The following is an 18,859-nucleotide window of genomic DNA, read 5'->3' as shown; positions in this document are numbered from 1 at the left end:
ATAGATTTTGGCTAAATTGTCGTGGGATGTATATGAGAATAAGTTGGCAGATCGTTATTGGATTGATAACCATTAATCTAATCTCATCGAATCTCAGTTGTTGAACATTTTACTTGAAAGAGGTTATGACGGTGATCTCTCACCCCTCCCCACCTCTGCATCGCTACCGTTTCTCTCCTCCTTCCCATCTTTATACAATATTAGAGTTGTACACGTGGCTGCACTGAGGCGTGCCATGTAGGGGTATCAGTTAAATTTTATTCATACTTAGGCACCCTCTACTTAATGGCTAGCTTTTAAGTTTTTAAAGATTAATTCTACTTAATTTGAGTTTCATCCATGTCATCGTTCTGATGTTTCACAAAATTAAGTCACACTGAGTCAATCACCGTAGTGTGATTGATTAATCGAAATGGTCCTCACTTCTCAATGGGGCAGTAGGCTATGTGTTCAGTAGCTGAGAGAGTAGAAGGGGGGGTGGGAGGAATAAAAGAGTGTGAAAAGTAAATAAAGCGAAGGAAAACACAAACAGATTTCTAAACAGGCCATTTGACTCTTGAGATGATGGGCATTCTTGTTTCTAATTTCTACTAATGGGCCTATATGGTGTTCTTTGTCCACATTTTCATAGAAGCATCCTTGAAAAGGTAAAAGAAATTTCTCTCCAAAATCACATTCATGCAGAGAAGTCAAAACCCTAAACCTACTAACTATTATTCTTAAGGAGAGGGTTCCCTACACTGCCCGAGTGCAATTTCAGGCGAATAAGGGAATTCCCTCTAGAATCTAACAAAAGGAGGTGTGACATTTATGACACAACCCCCTCACATGAACAATGATACGTGAGGTGGTGTGCGATTTCATTTTTGAGCTGGCATTGTATAAAACTAATTTCCCTACTACTCAGGTTGTGACTTGTGTTGCGCTCTGCTATGCTTCACGATTCTCCAATCTCCTCCTTAAGCCTCAAGACGACAATGCCTCAACAAGCCTTGAACCTCTGGCTTCATTGCTTCTCCTCAACAAACCATGAACCTCTTGCTTCCCTGTCTTGCTACCTCGTTACTTTGTTGCTTGGTTGTCGTCTCTCACTCCCTCTTCCCTACCTTTGAGTGAGAGATACTAAGATACTACAAATTATTAGTCTCCCTATATATGATACTGAATAAACCGTATTGGATACCAAATAAGAAACTATTGGATACCGAATAAAAATCAAACTGAAACCCATTACGAGTTGGTACAGTATCGGTATTAAAAATCCAATTTGTATTCAATATAGTATGATTTTCATATCTGCTTTCTATCTTTTGTATCGAACCAAAAACATACCGACTTCATGAACCAAACCAACTGGGATCCAGATCCTCTACTGCCGAGCTACCCGATAGGACCGTGCTGCCCAGACACGGGGGCTGAGTGCAATTACCACCTTACCCCCACTCAGGCAAGGCGTTTGGGCAGGGGTAAGGCGCACATTGCGCGTAGCACTGTATCAGGGTAGCACGGTCCTGCCTGGTAGCTCGGCAGTAGAGGATCCACACTCTTACTACTGACATCTCTAACTAGTATCCGTAGGGTTTAAGAATTGGGAATCGAAACATCAAAATCGGTTGTGCCCAATCTAATATAGTCAATTCACACTTAAAAACCCTAGAAATTCCTTGGTTTGGATCTAGGGAACTATTCTAGGGTTCTTGGACATCGATTCCAATCCGATCCGGACTGGAATCGCCACAGACCGATTCCATCCCCAATTCCACGTTTTAAAACCCTGATGATTATCACACTTTCACAGAGTTTCCTGATCCAATCTTGATACTAGAGACCATTACCAGACCACACTACACAGAACCAATTTCTTTTTGGTTAAAATTGAAATAAAACCGATCAAAACCAGAAACAAACCGGAACTGGACCAGTTTTCGAACTGTGTTCCAATCCGGTTTATAAAAGTTGAAACCATGCTTGGTCGTGTGAGTTCTGTCCTTTCCAGTGCAGTCAGTATCCATGGGGTTATACACTCTGATGTCCGGTGACGTTATTATCAATGAAATTTGAAATTCAAATTCAGATTTCATACTCCTTTCCCGCCTAAACCACTGGATTTGAGCATTTCTATTCTTCCTCTGTTCGTAGCTTCTGTTCGGTGTCTTCGAACACAATTGCCATCACATTTTAACTCCATTTCTATCCTCAGAAAAAAGAGGAAAGATGTCGTCGTCGACGACTGTTCGGCGAGTAAAAGAACGTGGTGGTGCCGGAGGGAAGATAATGGCGTTAAAGCCCCAGAAATCTCTAACGCCCATCCCCGATAAGGAAAATGTCGGCAGCTGCAAGAAGACCGCCGGAAAAGAAAAGCCCAGATCCGTTTCTGTCACAAGGGTTCCGTCCATTTCTCAGAAACCTGTGATTCGCTCGATTCCCATGTCGCAGATCGACAAGGCTGTAGGGCCGGCCAAGGATGGAGATGGTCGTGTTCGATGGTCGACGACTTCCCTTGCGAGAGGTAAGAATTCGAAGTCGAATCCTTCTGATTTTGCTCGTTTTCTTTCCGATTTCCGTAAGGATCGTCTTTCTACTGGTTCTTCTTCGGGGTCGACTAGGTCGGTAAATACTGTAGAAAGTGGTTCAGTGGGCGGAACCAATCTAGTTGTCTCAAATGGGGGAAAGGGTTTGAATGGGTTCAGGGTTCTAGAGAGATATCAGCAGAACAAACCCAGTTTGGACTCGAATTCAAAGGACAATGAGCTCAAGGTTGTGGGAGGTTCTAGGAATGTGGATTCCGGCAAAGAAAACAGAAAAGACCCTAACGGCTCTGGGGCAGTAGAAGAGAATCGCAAGAAGGATTCTTTTTTAGACTCGAACGCGAAACTGAGTGTCAGGCACTCAAGTGGTGTTAGGGTTTTAGATGATTATAGGGAGAAAATTAATTTAAGCTCACAGTCGATGGCATCAGATGAAAAGGATGCGAATAGTGCTTCAGGAAGTAGTAAATATAATTGTTATTTAGATTCAAGTTCTAAAGTTACAAGTGAGCAGATTCCAAATGGGAAGAGTAATTCGGATAAGTATTCCAAAGGGCCAGTTGAAATAGCTGCAGATGGATTTGGGAATGTTGAAAAATCCAGGGATATGGCTTGTCTTGGTTCAAGACCAAACCAACCATGTGAAAAAGCTTCTGGTGTTTCAAAGGTTTCTGAAATTTCAAAAGAGAAGATTGCAAATGAAGGAAAAGGTGTTCGAGCAGTCAACAAATACCCTAGCAAGCTTCATCAGAAACTTGCTTTTTTGGAAGGTAAAGTCAAAAGAATTGCATCTGACATCAAGCGTACAAAAGAGATGTTGGATATGAACAATACTGATGCGTCAAAGATGATACTTTCTGACATTCAGGATAAGATTTCTGGAATTGAGAAGGCCATGGTTCATGTTGTAAATGATGATGGCAGTAGCCTGGATTCATCCAAAACAGTTGAAGGCAATATTCCTCATTGCAAAATTGTGGAGAAGACTGAAACTAAGCAAGTAGAGCAGCCAAAAAGCTTGGCTAAAGGCTTGAATCATGAAGAATTAGAAGCCAGGCTGTTTCCTCATCACAAATTACTCAGAAATCGAACATCAGTGTGCACAGCATCAGGAAGCAGTCAAAATCATGTACCAAGTTTACGAGATAGCGTTGGTGAATCAAAGCCAGAAAATGGGTCATTGAGCCCCATTGATGAGAATCCTATAGCGTTGGAATTCTTGGCTTCCCTGAACACAAACCAATCTAAGGTCGGCACACGGGATGAGCATGCTGATTTAGAGTTTTCTGAAATTCAGGAAATGGATGGTACTGCAACTTCAGCAGCACAGAATAACACAAAGTTTGTGGATGGAAAGCATGACTTGGAGATCAATTGCGATGAAAACCTTGAAGATTTTGATGATCAGGAGAATAGACCAACAGACGTAATCCATGAAGATACTGAGGATGCCTGCTTGGATCAGCTCCATGAAATAGGATGCAAGGCCTCGACTGGTGGATGGTTTGTGTCTGAGGGTGAAGCAGTTCTTCTTGCTCATGATGATGGTTCATGTTCCTATTACGATATCACCAACTCTGAGGTAGGCACCCACTTGCATAACTAATGTTTCTCACACTTTTGTTTTGACATCACCCTTTTGTATTTCCTCTAGCATTGTACATAACCCTCATGAAGGTAAAAATGTATACTATATTTTGAGAATAAGGTTATTGGTCTTATATAATTTTATCTTATTATCTATTTTCATGTCATAGAGAATAAATCTAGGGTTGGTTTAATATGCCATCGGCATTAATTTTTTTTTTTTAACTTAAATTTCGTTGTTTGTTTAAGAAAAGGATGCATTTTCATTTGTGTTATTTTATGTTTTCTCTGTGTTTAGCCCTAGAATGTCTATAATTACATAAGCAGTATTTAATTTTGTATATTAGCTTTTGTGCATGGATAGATGCATCTATAGACTGAAGGATGGGCGACAAACAGAGTTGTCCAGTGTTTGGGTCTGATATTGTACATTGATGATTTTCCTCATTGCAGGAGAAGGCTGAATATATGCCCCCTGCTGGAGTGTCACCCAACATATGGGGGGATTGTTGGTTGGTCCGAGCTCCTGGTGCAGATGGGTGTTCAGGACGATATGTTGTGGCAGCATCAGCCGGGAATACTTTAGAATCAGGTTTTTGCTCTTGGGATTTTTATACCAAAGATGTGCGGGCTTTCCACATTGAGGATGGAAAAACCATATCTTCTTCAAGAACTGTTCTTGGTCCACTGCCCAACAACAGTGCATACAGAAGAAATGCTTTATCCACAGTCTCAGCCACTGAAAACCAACAATGGTGGTATAAGCCATGTGGTCCACTTATTGTCTCAACTGCCAGCAGTCAGAAGGCTGTTAAAGTCTATGATATCCGTGATGGTGAGCTGATGATGAAATGGGATGTACAGAGGCCAGTGTTAGGGATGGAGTACTCAAGTCCTTTGCAGTGGAGAAATAGAGGGAAGGTGGTTTTAACTGATACAGAGAACATTAGTCTCTGGGATGTGAATTCGCTCAACCCTCAGGCATTACTATCTGTTTCTTCATCTGGTCAGAAGATTTCTGCTCTTCACGTGAATAACACAGATGCTGAATTAGGGGGTGGAGTTCGCCAAAGGTGATCTGTTTTTTAAATTTTATTTTGTTTACCATCTTTTGTTTGATCTAAATTCTTTTGCATTGTTGGAAAACTTTTGTCATCAATATGGAGTGGCAATAACTTAGTAAATCAATCATGGGAATATGGGTCATGTATTTGTTCTAGTATATCAATACACATTCTACTTTGGAACCTTGAGAGTAGTTATTAATCAGCTTGTGTGTCTTTATCGTTTTCATTTACATTGTTAATCAGTCTTTATTTTCAATCTGTTGATTGTGTTATCCACAGAGGTAAGTTGAATCTTTGTTAATAGAAATGGGGGATTCAAATATGTAATAGTTTGTGTAATAACACATCATCTCTGCATCTTCCCGTCCTCCTCCCCAAGAAAGAGTCCCAAGAGAAATATAAATTTCCTTTACCCTAGGGAAATGTGAACTTTGTTTTCAGAAGCTAATGCAAGTTTCTTGTGCAAGTCTTGATTTTTTGTGTCTTGAAATGCAGAGTAAGTTCGTCCGAAGCAGAAGGAAATGATGGTGTGTTTTGTACTGCGGAAGGCATAAATGTCTTAGATTTCCGTCTTCCATCTGGTGTGGGCCTCAAGATATCCAAACTTGGGGTGAGCATCCAATCTGTCTTCTCTCGCGGTGATTCCATTTTTCTTGGATGCACTAATACGAACTGCACAACAAAAGAATCATCATGTTCACAAGTGCAGCAGTTCTCAGTGCGCAATGGAAAGCTTCTCAACACTTACGCACTTCCAGATCTCAATGCTCACTTCCATAGCTCTGCCATATTGCAGGTATGGGGTAATTCAAGTTTTGTGATGGGTGTATGTTCACTGGGTTTGTTCATATTTGATGCCTTAAAGGATGAAGGGATGCAATCTATCCGCTGTGAAAACATCCAGAAAGTGAGAGACATTATTGGTCCAGATGACTTGTACTCTCCTTCTTTTGATTACTTATCTTCTAGGGTGCTTCTTATATCAAAAGATCGCCCTGCACTTTGGAGGCACTTGCTGTAGTTGTAATAATATGCATTACCTTGTATAACTAGTGGAAGTTTGCACTCTGGATTGCTCAACTTCAGACTATTCTTTCTTACATACATGTGATAAAATGTCCTTGTGTTTGATCGGTAGACAGGGTACCTTTACATGGTTTAAGTACTGGGTTTGGATTTAGAAAGTCAGGTGGTGAAACTCTGAATTGTCAGATCACTTCTTTTTACCCCAGTTTCTCCCCAAATTTGGCTAGGATTGGCAACACTTAGCCAATTCAACTTGGGAGAGGTGGAGTTGAATCCAATCCTGGAATCTGAGTTTTAAACCCAAGATTTTTCAGATGGTCCACTTCTGAAATTTAATACTTTTTTCAACCATGTGTCCTAGTGTGTTTATGTATTGTCTTTGTATTTTGGTAGTCCATTTCCCCCCTAAATACATACCTTTTCAAACTTTTGTTATGCAATTTGATGAAGTTTGGTAGGGTTGATGTAACATAACATGTCTACAAAGTTAGAGTACTAGCCAAATTGGCTCATGGTAAATATAGCACCAATGCAGAAAATTATTTTGTTTTGTTAATGATATTCCAACCTTGCTTCCAAACTAAGAGTTTTGATAGTGAAAATAATTGCAGCGAGAATAGAATTACTAGCAGCAGCACTCTTCATTGCTTTTTTTTCTTTTTCATTTGGAGCTGAAGTTCTGATGTTTACAAGAGATGTACTCAACCCTCTCCCCCCAAGGATCCTTCTGTGTCAGGATGAAGAGTGTAGTTAACTTTACTCTCTTTTTATCTGTCCTTTTAAAATGATAATGAACAACAATTCAATTTGGTTCTCTTAGTTTGTGAAATTCCTATCTCTGTCCTCAACATATTGAACAACATGAATGAAAGGCATGGGGGAAAAAATCAGATAGTGAAGAAATCCACTTCACCCTACAATGTGCCGAGGAAGATTACCCAAAAATCGAAATTGTAGAATTTGAGGTGATTTAGTTGACATTTTTTAGCATTTTAATCAACATAGGAAAAGTTACCCATTTCCTGTTTACAACACTTTCAATTTACATTCATTTCAAATCTAAAAATAAAAATCCCTTTATTATTCAAAGGTTTTTTTTTTTTTTTTGGATGGATAGTTTTTATCATGTGCAAAGTTAAAAGTTCTGCAAATTTTGAGGAATATTCTGCAATATAAATTTTTTTTTAATTGAGGGATATTTTGCATTAGCTTGCATAGTAGTATGGGAATGCTTCAAAATTAGGACTGTCACTTACACCATCCCCCCTCTCTTCACCCTTCTATTCACCTAAAAAATAAAATAAAATAAGAAAGACTGCTACAACATTGGTCACTACATATATCTTAAATTCTATTTTCAGTTTCAGGTTGTGGTCAATTATAAGAATATAACACAAAGAAAGAACAAATTGAAAAAAAAAAAAATGTTGAGGAAGACAATACTATTCTTGACACTTATTAGTATTGATTTTGGGAAAAAAAAAAAGTTGTCATCGGCATAGTTGGAAAAGTCACATTTTTTCTTAATTTTCAGTGTAATAAATATGTATTAATAATAAAAAAAAAAAAACAGGAAAATACAGAAAATATGGGAAAACCAAAAAACAAAAAAAGAAAAAAAAAAGGAATCACATATCAATACATTTCTAGTTTATACCATTGTATTAGAGAAGTGAGTCGATGAGTTGAGGGTTTTTACTATTTTAGAATTAGGATTTACTATTTTACTCAACTTAGTTTTTAAGTGATTAGCTTTATGGTTTTTTAAAAAGCGACTAAATTTGCCGACTTTGCCATGACTCGGATAAAAATACCAAGTCTTAGTTGACTCGAAAGATTTATGACCGAGTCTTGTTATTTTTTATCCTAACCTAGTCTACACAAATCTTGATCAGATTTTCCAAACTTTTGACTTGACTCACCCTAGTCAAAACCCAATTGTCCAAATGTGGTTGTCGGTAGACATATTTAAGAGATAAAGCTTCTTTTTTTTTTTACCAAGGTCAATTTCAATTTCTGTTAAACCAAAAATTTAGTGGGATCATATAAGAAATTTTTCAAAAGATTTTCCTTCACACAACATGACCACAAAAAAACCAACATTAAGTGCATTCCGCAATAATATTCGCCCTCAAAATACTTTTTATGATTATCATAGAGCCCCCCTCCCCCCCCCCCAAAAAAAAAAAAAAATTTCTTAAAGATACTAACATATTGCTCCACTTGTGAGCATACATATATAGAGCTTAATGAAAGTTTTTATATATATATATATATATATATTATTGCTTTTTATTTTGTCTTTTTTATTTTTTGGTTCTATTGAGGCAAAAATTTCTTTGAACAGGTACACATACAAAAACTTTATGGAGTGATACACCAAGCCACTCCGATTATTGGATATGTAGAGAATGGTATAGATTACCACATGAAAATTTTCATCCCAAATTCAATCATTTACCTCCCATGTATGTCCATGCATCCTTGGTGACACTCAGCTAACCCTTTTGGTAGTTTTTAATTTTTTCAAAATGTTAATTTGCTATATGGTTATTTCGTTTCAAGTTGAAACTTAACATATGAGCAAGGGTTATTGGGATCTACTTACCCACAAAATTTCAAATGCAATCCGGTCTATCACGTGATAAAAATAGATGTCCATCCACCTATTTTTTTGTGGGTATGTCTATGGAGAGAAACTTAACCCTTCTACCAATTATAAAGTGCAATTGTTACAATAATTTTTTTTCGGGGGTGGGGGTGTGGGGTTAATGGAGTGCAATTGTAACATAGTGTGGTAGTGAATGCCAGTGTGCAATATTTCATTTATCCCATGATGTTTAACTATAAAAGGCATTTCTCTAAGACTCGAGATTGAAAGGTTAACATGCATTTTGGTTAGAGATGTAAATGGATCAAATATGGATCAGATGTGATCGGACTTGGATATTTCTTGATTGGATACGGATATCCTTAAATGGGTACAGTTGCAAAATTGAATTCGCATTTTCGATTATTTATTTACTTCCCTGATTTGTCTAATCATCACCTTTCTCCCCTAGCGGATATAAGTCGCTTTCAATCAATGTCTCAGTTGTCTTAGCTCTTTTCCTTATTCTCTAGAACCTGCCGAATCTTCAAGAACCCTCAAATTCATTACCTATTAATTTTTTTTAGTATTTATTGATATCTATCCAAATCATATAGATATTTTCTGAATTACCCGAATTTTTATATAGATACCATTTGATCGCATAGAATTCAGATTTTCTGACTATCCGTTTACGTCCCTAATTTTGGTTCTCAATGTGACCCTTGAGAATGATATCTAAAACTCAATTTGATTATAGAACCAGAAAGAGTATAGTAATTTGTCGATAACTACCTTCAATTTATAGTTATTTTGTCTTTTTTTGGGAAGACAATTAGTAGCTTTTATTGATGATTTTACTTCTCAATTATCTCTCATCAAATCTGGATTAAATTCCCTAATTTTCTTGCTCATAGAACCAGAAGGAGTTTAGATTTTCTTTTCGTTTCTTGGCATCCAAACATAGCCTAAAAAGATTTTTTCTTTTTGGTTAAATTTACCTAAAGAGATTTGAGGTTTACAAAAGTTAGAACTACTAATGTAGTTAAGAAGTTTCCAAACTTTTGCAAGGAGCTAATTAAAAACCCATTAATCAATAATTAATATTTCTTTTTCTTCTTCCTCCTCCAACTCCGCACCCCCCCCCCCTCAAAAAAAAAAAAAATTTCAGGTTTTAAATTAAGTAAAATTTTTTGTGATAATCTAACCAGACCAAATAGTTCTTAAAAACCAGATGGTTCATTTTTTATCTTGCCCATAGGATACTTTGCTGGTTCAATAAAGGAGCCACCTAAGAAAGATTGGAATCATTGATGGCCCAACCAGTCCAAAAACACTGCTTGATTGACAAGAATGCAACTTGGACCAAGCTGAGATGGACTACTAATAAATTTTGTAAATTGCTAAACCTGAGGTTTATTCAGAGTCTTCAGACTAATGGAAATTTAATTTGATTTTAAAACCCAAAATAGTCATTCATCAGTCAAGTTTGGAGCCTTAAATCTCAATTATCTGAAGGTAATGAATCTCATTAACAGTCAAGTCAAACAAGAGATACATAATATCAAAGTCAAAATGCCTGCCATTATAGAACATGCAATACACGCAGTGAGGGGAATTTGTCATACCTAGCAAAAACAATTATATTTTTGGGAAAAAGTATTATGCCGGGGAGCATAGTTCCTACGTCGTCCAGACATAGGATAGGACAAAATGACCACACCACCCTCATGAAAAATGGAAATTCCACCGTTATTGATGATTTTGTGCGCATTCTCATTAGCCCGGCGATAACGTAGGGACATGCTCCTAGATAGATAACTCTTCCCCTATACTTTTTTTATAAGTGGGGAAGAAGGATTTGGGTGAAGTAGGTAGGAATTAATGTAATGTAGGATAGACACATGGGAGATGTCATCCTTTGAACCTAACACAACTTGTTTTAATACTTTGTAAATGCCCACAAGCGCACTCTGTGGGTGCCTCTGTCCCAAGACATAAACCACTTGTGCTAAAACAGTGGGAAAATTTAAATGCGACAAATGTTGATTAATTTGAGACAACGATAAAAAAAAAATTTTAAAAATAATTTGAGACCGATCAAAATCTGTCATTGTCTTACACATTTTTCGAAGGAGATGGTTTTCCTTTAACCAATGGAGTGAGAAGATTTCTCTCATTAAATTATGTTACTTGTGATGAGAATCTTGTCTCATCATAAATTCCCACACCTTATTGTTTTGTTCGAAAATAAATTTCCCCTTTGGCATCTGACGATATCAATGCCCATGGTCAAGGAATTCCTCTTTTACCATGGATGAATTGAAACTTGATCCAAACAAGTACGATTACAAATTATTTAATATCTTAAAGGAATGTTAATAAGAAAATCCTTTTTGTAAAATACCATATATAAGATGTCACATGGTAAGAGCAATGGTAATCATCGACGGCTCCATAACACAAGAGTATTCTATATATATTTCAATCAAGTTTTAGGTTGATAAGAGTATGCTATAGGGTCCAAACAAGGTTCAAAATACCGATCTCATTAGATCATATTTAGCCCAGTAAAAATAGGTGATAGGGTCAAAACATGATTCAAAATTGAGTAGAATTATCAAAGCGTAAAAAATTTGCATATGTGATAAGGAAAAATGATGTACATACGATCGGTAGAATATATTCCCCCCCCTCTCTCTCCTCGGTTGACACTTTTAGATATTCTCTCTCCTTCATAATCATATGGCTTCTTTTGTATATGAATCGTGAGGCACTCCCTCTATTATGTGTAGGGTTTCACATGGAAGGCAAAAAAATTAGTCTCACATCGGATATGAGTGAGGAGTTTGTGTGTGTGTGTGGGGGGGGGGGGGGAGTTATAGGTACTTAAGCCCCCTCTCCTTAATGGCTAGTTTTTGAAGATAAATTCTATCCAAATTCTTAACAAATGGTATCAGAACCAAGATTGTAGTAGAATTAGGGTTTGACGAGGCCAAACTTAAGGCAAAGCAACGGTGTGGGAACCGAGTGTGATATCAGATGTTCCCAAGTGGAAGGGGAGATTGTTTTGGTTCTACACGGAAGGCGATAAAAATAGTCCCACGTCAAATATGAATAGGATTTATAAATACTTGGACACCCTCTCTTTATCGGCTAGCTTTTGAGGATGAGTTCTATCCAATTCCTAACAATGTGTTCATTGATTTGGCGGAGAGATAGCAAGACACGAGGAGATGTAGATCCGTTTCCCACTTGGTATGCTTATGCTCAACTTAGATTAAAATTTGACTAATGAGATACTTGAGGTTCTTTAATAACACATAACACCCCCCCCAATGTTTGGTGGACCTTTATCCTCCGCTATGCACATCGTGCGGAGCAACGGCCATGTGTGCACAGTGGGGTCCGTTGTGCACACATGGCCACTGCTGCGCCGCACGATGCGCACAGCAGCGCTCCAGTTACAGCAGCAGATAAAAATTCATGTTTTGCAGAGTAATAATTCATGATGAACGGTCTTAAATTCATAAATCACAATTGGTATTGGCAAGATCCATGTTAGATATTGATGAGGCATAAAACACCCCACCAATCAGAGGCCCCCATGTGGTCGACCTGACCTCAGTCCGAGAACCGAACTGAGCTGAGCAGGAAACCGGGCCGACCCGATCTTCGATAAGTCACCTGACAGAGCCGGACTCACACAAGTTAGCCGGGGGCTGAGGCCGAGCTCTACCGAGCTCACACAGGTCAGCCATAAACTCCTGGCCGAGCTGACTGCCGAGACCAACCTCTCGGGCCGACCTCCCAGGCCGAGGTGACTGCCAAGGCCGACCGACCAGGCCGACCTCCTAAGCCGACCTCCCAGGCCGAGCCCTCCTCCACGGAAGCTACCATAGCGCCCCACCGATGATCGCAGGGCCACGTCAGCGCATCTCGAGAATCACGGGATAAGAATCGAGTCACGATCCCAGCGCAATACGAAGTCACATTCTACATGGACTCTTACCTTAATAATAGCCCGACTCCGAAAATAGCTCTCCACTCCGCTCTACACGAGAGAGCCTTCCGAACGAAGGACTCCTACCATACTAGGACTCTCCCAACCGCTTCATCTCATCCTCACTCTATAAATACCCAGGTATGAAGCACCATTCCTCATCTGGCTTTTCATTACGCAGTTACGCTGTTGCACTGGTGATCTAACTTGAGCATCGAAGAGTCCTAGGCCGGAGCCACACCGGCTCTCTTGTGCTCATCACTTGGTCCTTGCAGGCTCATCCGTGGGCGAACCAAGCGTCGGAGATTTCCACACGCAACAGATATGATTCTTGTAAGTCTAACAGGATATAGGGCTGAAATCTCTTCACCAGTTTTAGTTGCTTGACACTTTGAGATTTGATTATCACCAATCATCTCACACATGAATATCAGATGCTTAAAAAGACTTACACGTAGTGGAAGGCAATATTTCATATATTCTATGATGTTTAGCTATAAAAGGCTTCGGGTCTGTTGTTGATCTGCCACATCATTTCTCTAGGATTTTTTATTGAAAAGATAAAATGCATTTTAGTTTATAGATGTAAATGGATTGAATACAGATAGGATATGATCGGATCCAGATATTCTCTGATCGTATACAAATATCCTTAAATGGTACAGATGCGAATTGAATTTGGATTTTTGATTATCTGTTTACATTTATGATTTGTGTAATCTGGACTTTTCTCCCTCAGTGGATATGATTCATTTTCAATCCATTTCTTCAGTTGTCTTACATTTTTTCCTCATTCTCTAAAACCCGTCAAATCTTCATGAACCCTCAAAATCATTAGTTATTAATTTTTTTTTAATATTTACGGTTCGTGGTGTTGCGGGGTCATACACGAGCCCTAGAGGATTTAGTCGGCCGAAGGCTGGATACCTCCTGTTCCAAAAAAAAAAATAAAAAAAAATAATAATAATAGTAAATCGAATAGAATTACCTGAATTTGGATACTGATACCCTCTGATCGGAAAGAATTCAATTTTTTCAACTACTTCTTTAGGTCCCTAATTTTGATTCTCAATGAACCAGAAAGAGAGTAGTTATTTGTTGAGAACTACCCTTAATTTATGCTATTTTGTCATTTTGGGATGACAACTAATAGCTTTTATTAATAATTGCAGTTACCAATTATCTCTCATTAAATCTGTATTAAATCCTCCAAAGAGATTTTTTCTCTTTGGGTAAACTTCCTAAAAGAGATTTGGAGTTCACAAAAATTGAAGCTACTAAATATGTATAAGGTCAAATCTATTAAATTAAAGTAAAGTAGTTTCCAAACTTTTGCAAGGAGTTAAGCAATAATCCACTAATCAAGAATTAACATTTCTTTTTCTTCTTCCCCCACCCTCTTCCAAAAAAGAATAAGGTTTTAAATCAAGTAAGATTTGGGGTGATGTTCTCTGCCTAGGAGTGCATGGAGGTGCAGGCTGCGTCCTGACACATGGGACGGGGTAGGGCAGCCATTTCAGTCATGTAGGGGGAGGGGGGAGCGGGCTGATCATTTTGCCTACCCCCATGTGTCTGGGTGCATCCTACGCCCCGGTGCAGGGAACATTTTCCCAATTTTTTTTATGAGAATGTAACCCTGACCACATAGTTCTTTAAAAGCAGATGGTTCATTCTATCCTGCCCATAGGATACTTTGCTGGTTCAACAAGGGAGCCACCTGAGAAAGATTAATTCAATGATGGCCCAACCAGTCCAAAAACTCTGCTTGATTGACAAAAATGCAACTTGGACCAAGCTGAGGTGGTCGGTCGACTATTGATGAATTTTGAAAATTGCTAAACCTGAGGTTAAAAAACAGAGACTTGAGAGTAATGGAAACTTAATTTAATTTTAAAACCCAAAATAGTCATTCATCAGTCAAGTTTGGAGTAAGGGTGTCAAAACCTAGCTTGAGCTGTTAAGAACGATCGAAACCGATTGGAAAAAACTCGGACTGAACTGAATCGATCTTTATTGGATTGGTTTTGGATTGGGGTATGACGGAACCGGCTGAAAATCGAACTGCACTGGATCGATCGATAACAAACTGAAAACTGAACCGAATGAAACCGATAAAACAAACATTGAGTATAAGGTTATGAATAATTGAATTGATTTCAATATTAGTGAGCAAATTTATGATTGTAAGGGGAATTGTTACAAATCAATGAATATGAGGTTATGAAAATAGGAAAATTGATTTGTAACAATGTTTCTTCCATGATCTCTTTTTTAAGTGTGGGGCTAATGAAATATATTGTAATTGAAAAGAGAAAGCGTAGAAAATAGGCACAAATCGAACCCAACCCGTTTTAAAAAATTCGGTATCGAACCAAATCCAAACCGTTATCATAAACTGAAATCGACATGAAACCAAACCGCATCGAAACTCAAACCGAATCGAAACCAAAAAATCCTTATTGATTTGGTTTTGATTTTCCTAAAAACTACACCGAAGTCGAAAAAACCCAACCTGAACCCCAACTGAACCAATCGATTGACACCCCTAATTTGGAGTCTTAAATCTCAATTATCTGATATCTTATAGGGATATGAATATTATTAACACTTAAGTCCAACAATAGATGCATAATATTCAAAGTCAAAATGCCAGCCATTGAAGAACATGCAAAAAGGCCAAAAAAAGAGCTGTCACAAAATTTTCACACCAAGCAAAAACAATTATATATTTTTTGAAAGAGGGATGTGCATGCTAGCGGTATACCGTAAGCTAGCACGTTATGGGTCTATTTCTCACTTCTTTAAAGGGATAAAGAAGGAAGAGAGAGATAGAAACATAAGGTGCTAGCTTTGGGTGAGGGGGTAGGGGAAGTAGGTAGGAATGTAAGATAGCTTTGACTTATCCAATAGAAATGGTGGATGTCATCCTTTGAACCTAACACAACTTTGTGTGAGCCACTTAGCCCTTTGTAAACGTCACAAGCCCACACTGTGGGTAACTCTGTCCCAAAACAAAAACCACTTGTGCTAAGTCGGTGGGAAGATTTAAATGACACAATTATTTCTATATTTTTTAAAGGGATTGTTTAAATGGGATCTCATCCATTCTCAAACACGGAGGGGAAGGTGAAATGACTGTCCTGTCCCCAATGAAAGGTAAAAATCTCATTCTCATTATGTCAATGCATGCACTCTCATTGACTCCCATATGTGCGTAGGGGCCGCACTTCTCCCACAGAGAATGCTTGTTCTAAATGTCATTTAAGTCATGAGGTAAAAAAAAGTTTTTTAAAATAATTTGAGAATGATCAAAATTTGTCATTGTCTTAGATACTTTTTTAAGGGACGATTTTCCTTTAGGCATGGTCAATCCCTTAACCGAGGCCTTTGAATGATGTTGATAGGGTATTGCACAATAATGAGGGTTCTATCGACTATTCATAAATATGGGGCAAACATTTATGGCCATTAATTTCTTTCAACCATGGTGAAAAAGCACTGGATTCAGATTCTCTCCTGCGGGTGCCTCTCCAGTGTGCATCCGACGGCTGGGCTGCATGCACATCGGGATGTGTGCCTGGATACGCATCATACTAGCCCAGCCGTCGGATGCATGCTGGATGGCTGGAGAGACACCCACTTGGGAGAGGATCTAGTTCTAGAAAAACTTGTTATTTTTTCCAGTATACATGTAAAATCATAAGATTTACCTTCATAAAAAAATGTGTTATATTAAAGAGATTTTTGTATTGTATTCCTCAATGTGTCAAATAATTTGTAACCTTATTTTTTTACCTTTTTAGTATATATGCCAAATTTTTTTTCTTCAATGAAATAATAATGTCATTTTACATGCATACACAAAAAATGTGTATGACAATATACTTTTGATAATGACATAATGATATATATGTCACTTTCAACTTATTTTTGAAAACTTTTTTATACCTCTATCATAAAAATCCTTCGAGAATAAGACAATGGACAATTAAAAGAATGTGTTAAGGTCTAAATACATCGATAAAGGTATCATTCAGACACTCCCTATATTAAAAGGGTAAAAGAGTAGGCAAAAGTTTTTCTTTAGGAGTGGACCCTCACTAAGTGATAGACTCCCACCTCATATTGTTTGGCATAGAAAGTGCCTCTCCCCTTTCGTAAAATTCCATAAGATGTCAAGTGATAAGCAATGGTAATCATGCACATGACCATATTACAAGAGTATTCTATATATTGATCTCATCGATCAAATTTTGGCCTGATAAAAATATGGTCGATGGGATCAAAATAGGGTTCAAAATACTAATCTCATCGGGATTGGGAATACAAATCCTCTCACACTCCCTCTCTTCATGACACTTTCTGATATTCTCTCTATCCCTTATATATGGATATTGATGCACTCCCTCTATTGTGTTCATTGGTTTGATAAGGAGATAACAATACATGCAAGAGGTGTGTAAATCTCTCTCCCTATGTAATATTAGAGATTTTAATTCTAATTTTATGGTTTACTTTGGACATAAATTGACTAATGAGATACTAATTAAAGGTTCTTTAAAAACAAGGGGACCCTAATGTTTGACAGAGTAATAATTCATAAATCAACCATTGGCATTGGAAAGATCCACGTTAGATGATTATTGTGTTCTTCTAGATCGAGGGTCTGAGTGGATTTAGGCTTGATATCTCTCCATCGGTTAGTTGCTTGACGTTTTAAGGTTTAACCATCAACATCAGATAGAAAGGCTTTTTGCACTTTTTCCATAGGCCTTACTAATTGACTAATAAGCTTAACCTTTTTTTTTTTTTTTTTTTAAAATGTATTATACTATTATTCATGTTTGATTTTTAAAATTTTGCTATTGTTTTATGTTTTTAATTAATAATAAGGATCGAGTTTCTCTCCACCCACGGTGAATGGTATCCCATTTATCACAGGACGGGAGAGAGTGGGAAAGGGTATCGGAAGAGTATTTTAGAACATATTAAACCCTAGGAGGGGTTTGTGAAGCCTAGGATGATGGATGAACTGTCCTCTATGGGTGGAGAAAAACTGTTCTAATAAAAATAGGGAACATGTTTGTGGGGGAGTGTGGCCCTTGTGCATGCACAGGAGACCAATGAGAATACATGTGTTGAAATTATGGGGGGTGGGGCGATCATTTTGCCCTCTCTGTATGTGTCTAGGCATGGCGATATACTCCTTAGCAAAAAAAATTTCTCCATAAAAAAAAAACGAAAAAATTATAGATATTATAGAAAATCTTTGCCTTTTCTTCACAATTCTAATTTCTAAAGGTTCTTAGACCTTGTGATGCTTTGATGGGAGGCATCTTTGTGGACATTAATCGTGAAGAAAGCAAGGAAGATTAGGCCCAAGGCTGAACCGAACTTGAATTGAACCAGGTAGGTTGTTAGCCCACTGATTGACTTAGCCGTTGAGGATGGACCACTGTTGAATGAACCACTTGAATTGACCGGTTCGGTTCAGTTAGTTGGATCACTGAATCTGACCCTTTTTTTCCTTCTAAAGCCACCTCGCCCACACTGAAAATTTACAAAAGATATCGTCATTTCCTATGTTTTGTCTCGTCAATCGTCACACAAGTCACGGAAAGTGAAACTTTTCTCTCTCTCTCTCTCTCTTAAGAACGTTTGAGCAACGGCACTCAACTATGAACTCTCCGCCAGCTCTTCCCTTGTTTATTTTGAGAGATTTAAACATTCCTCCCCTCCCCCTCCTCTAACAAGGGAAAAAGAAAAAGATCTCTACTTAATTGGTGGTGTTTCCTACACCCTCTCACAAGGCACTGTGAAATAGTACCTCTGTCCCCTGGGTAGATATCCAGGCATGCTCATCCATTGGCCTAGACGTTTGTGTAGAAGAGATCTCTTGCCCAACAAATAAATAAATAAATAAATAAGGACGAGAGAATGTTCCCTGGGCCTCAAGAACGTGCCTACACGCTTGCATTGGCCAATGGAATTGCACACACAAGTATCAACCTAGATAGGATTTTCATCTTTCCATGGGGTCAGGGCGATTCCATGTCTA

At 38.1% G+C, this 18,859-nt stretch overlaps 2 protein-coding genes across 2 annotated transcripts in view; one reads left to right on the top strand and one right to left on the bottom strand.

Moving 5' to 3' along the window:
• Window positions 1–2,140: 2,140 nt before the first annotated feature.
• Window positions 2,141–6,249, top strand: LOC122642558 (KIN14B-interacting protein At4g14310-like). The gene is made up of 3 exons (XM_043836069.1): window positions 2,141–4,110; window positions 4,569–5,188; window positions 5,678–6,249. Exons 1-3 carry the CDS (start codon window positions 2,215–2,217, stop codon window positions 6,201–6,203), a joined length of 3,042 nt encoding a protein of 1,013 aa, XP_043692004.1. The 5' UTR covers window positions 2,141–2,214; the 3' UTR covers window positions 6,204–6,249.
• Window positions 5,869–18,859, bottom strand: part of LOC122642562 (succinate--CoA ligase [ADP-forming] subunit beta, mitochondrial) — a 29,090-nt gene continuing 16,099 nt past the window's right edge. The window contains exon 14 of the mRNA XM_043836073.1: window positions 5,869–5,872. The gene's annotated coding sequence lies outside the window, so the exon portion shown is untranslated. The remainder of the gene's footprint in view (window positions 5,873–18,859) is intronic.

This window comes from Telopea speciosissima, chromosome 10 (genome assembly GCF_018873765.1).
Source record: "Telopea speciosissima isolate NSW1024214 ecotype Mountain lineage chromosome 10, Tspe_v1, whole genome shotgun sequence".
NCBI classification, from domain to species: Eukaryota; Viridiplantae; Streptophyta; class Magnoliopsida; order Proteales; family Proteaceae; genus Telopea; species Telopea speciosissima.
The sequence above is the reverse complement of the archived record's forward strand: the minus strand, read 5'-3'. Positions and strand labels throughout refer to the sequence as shown.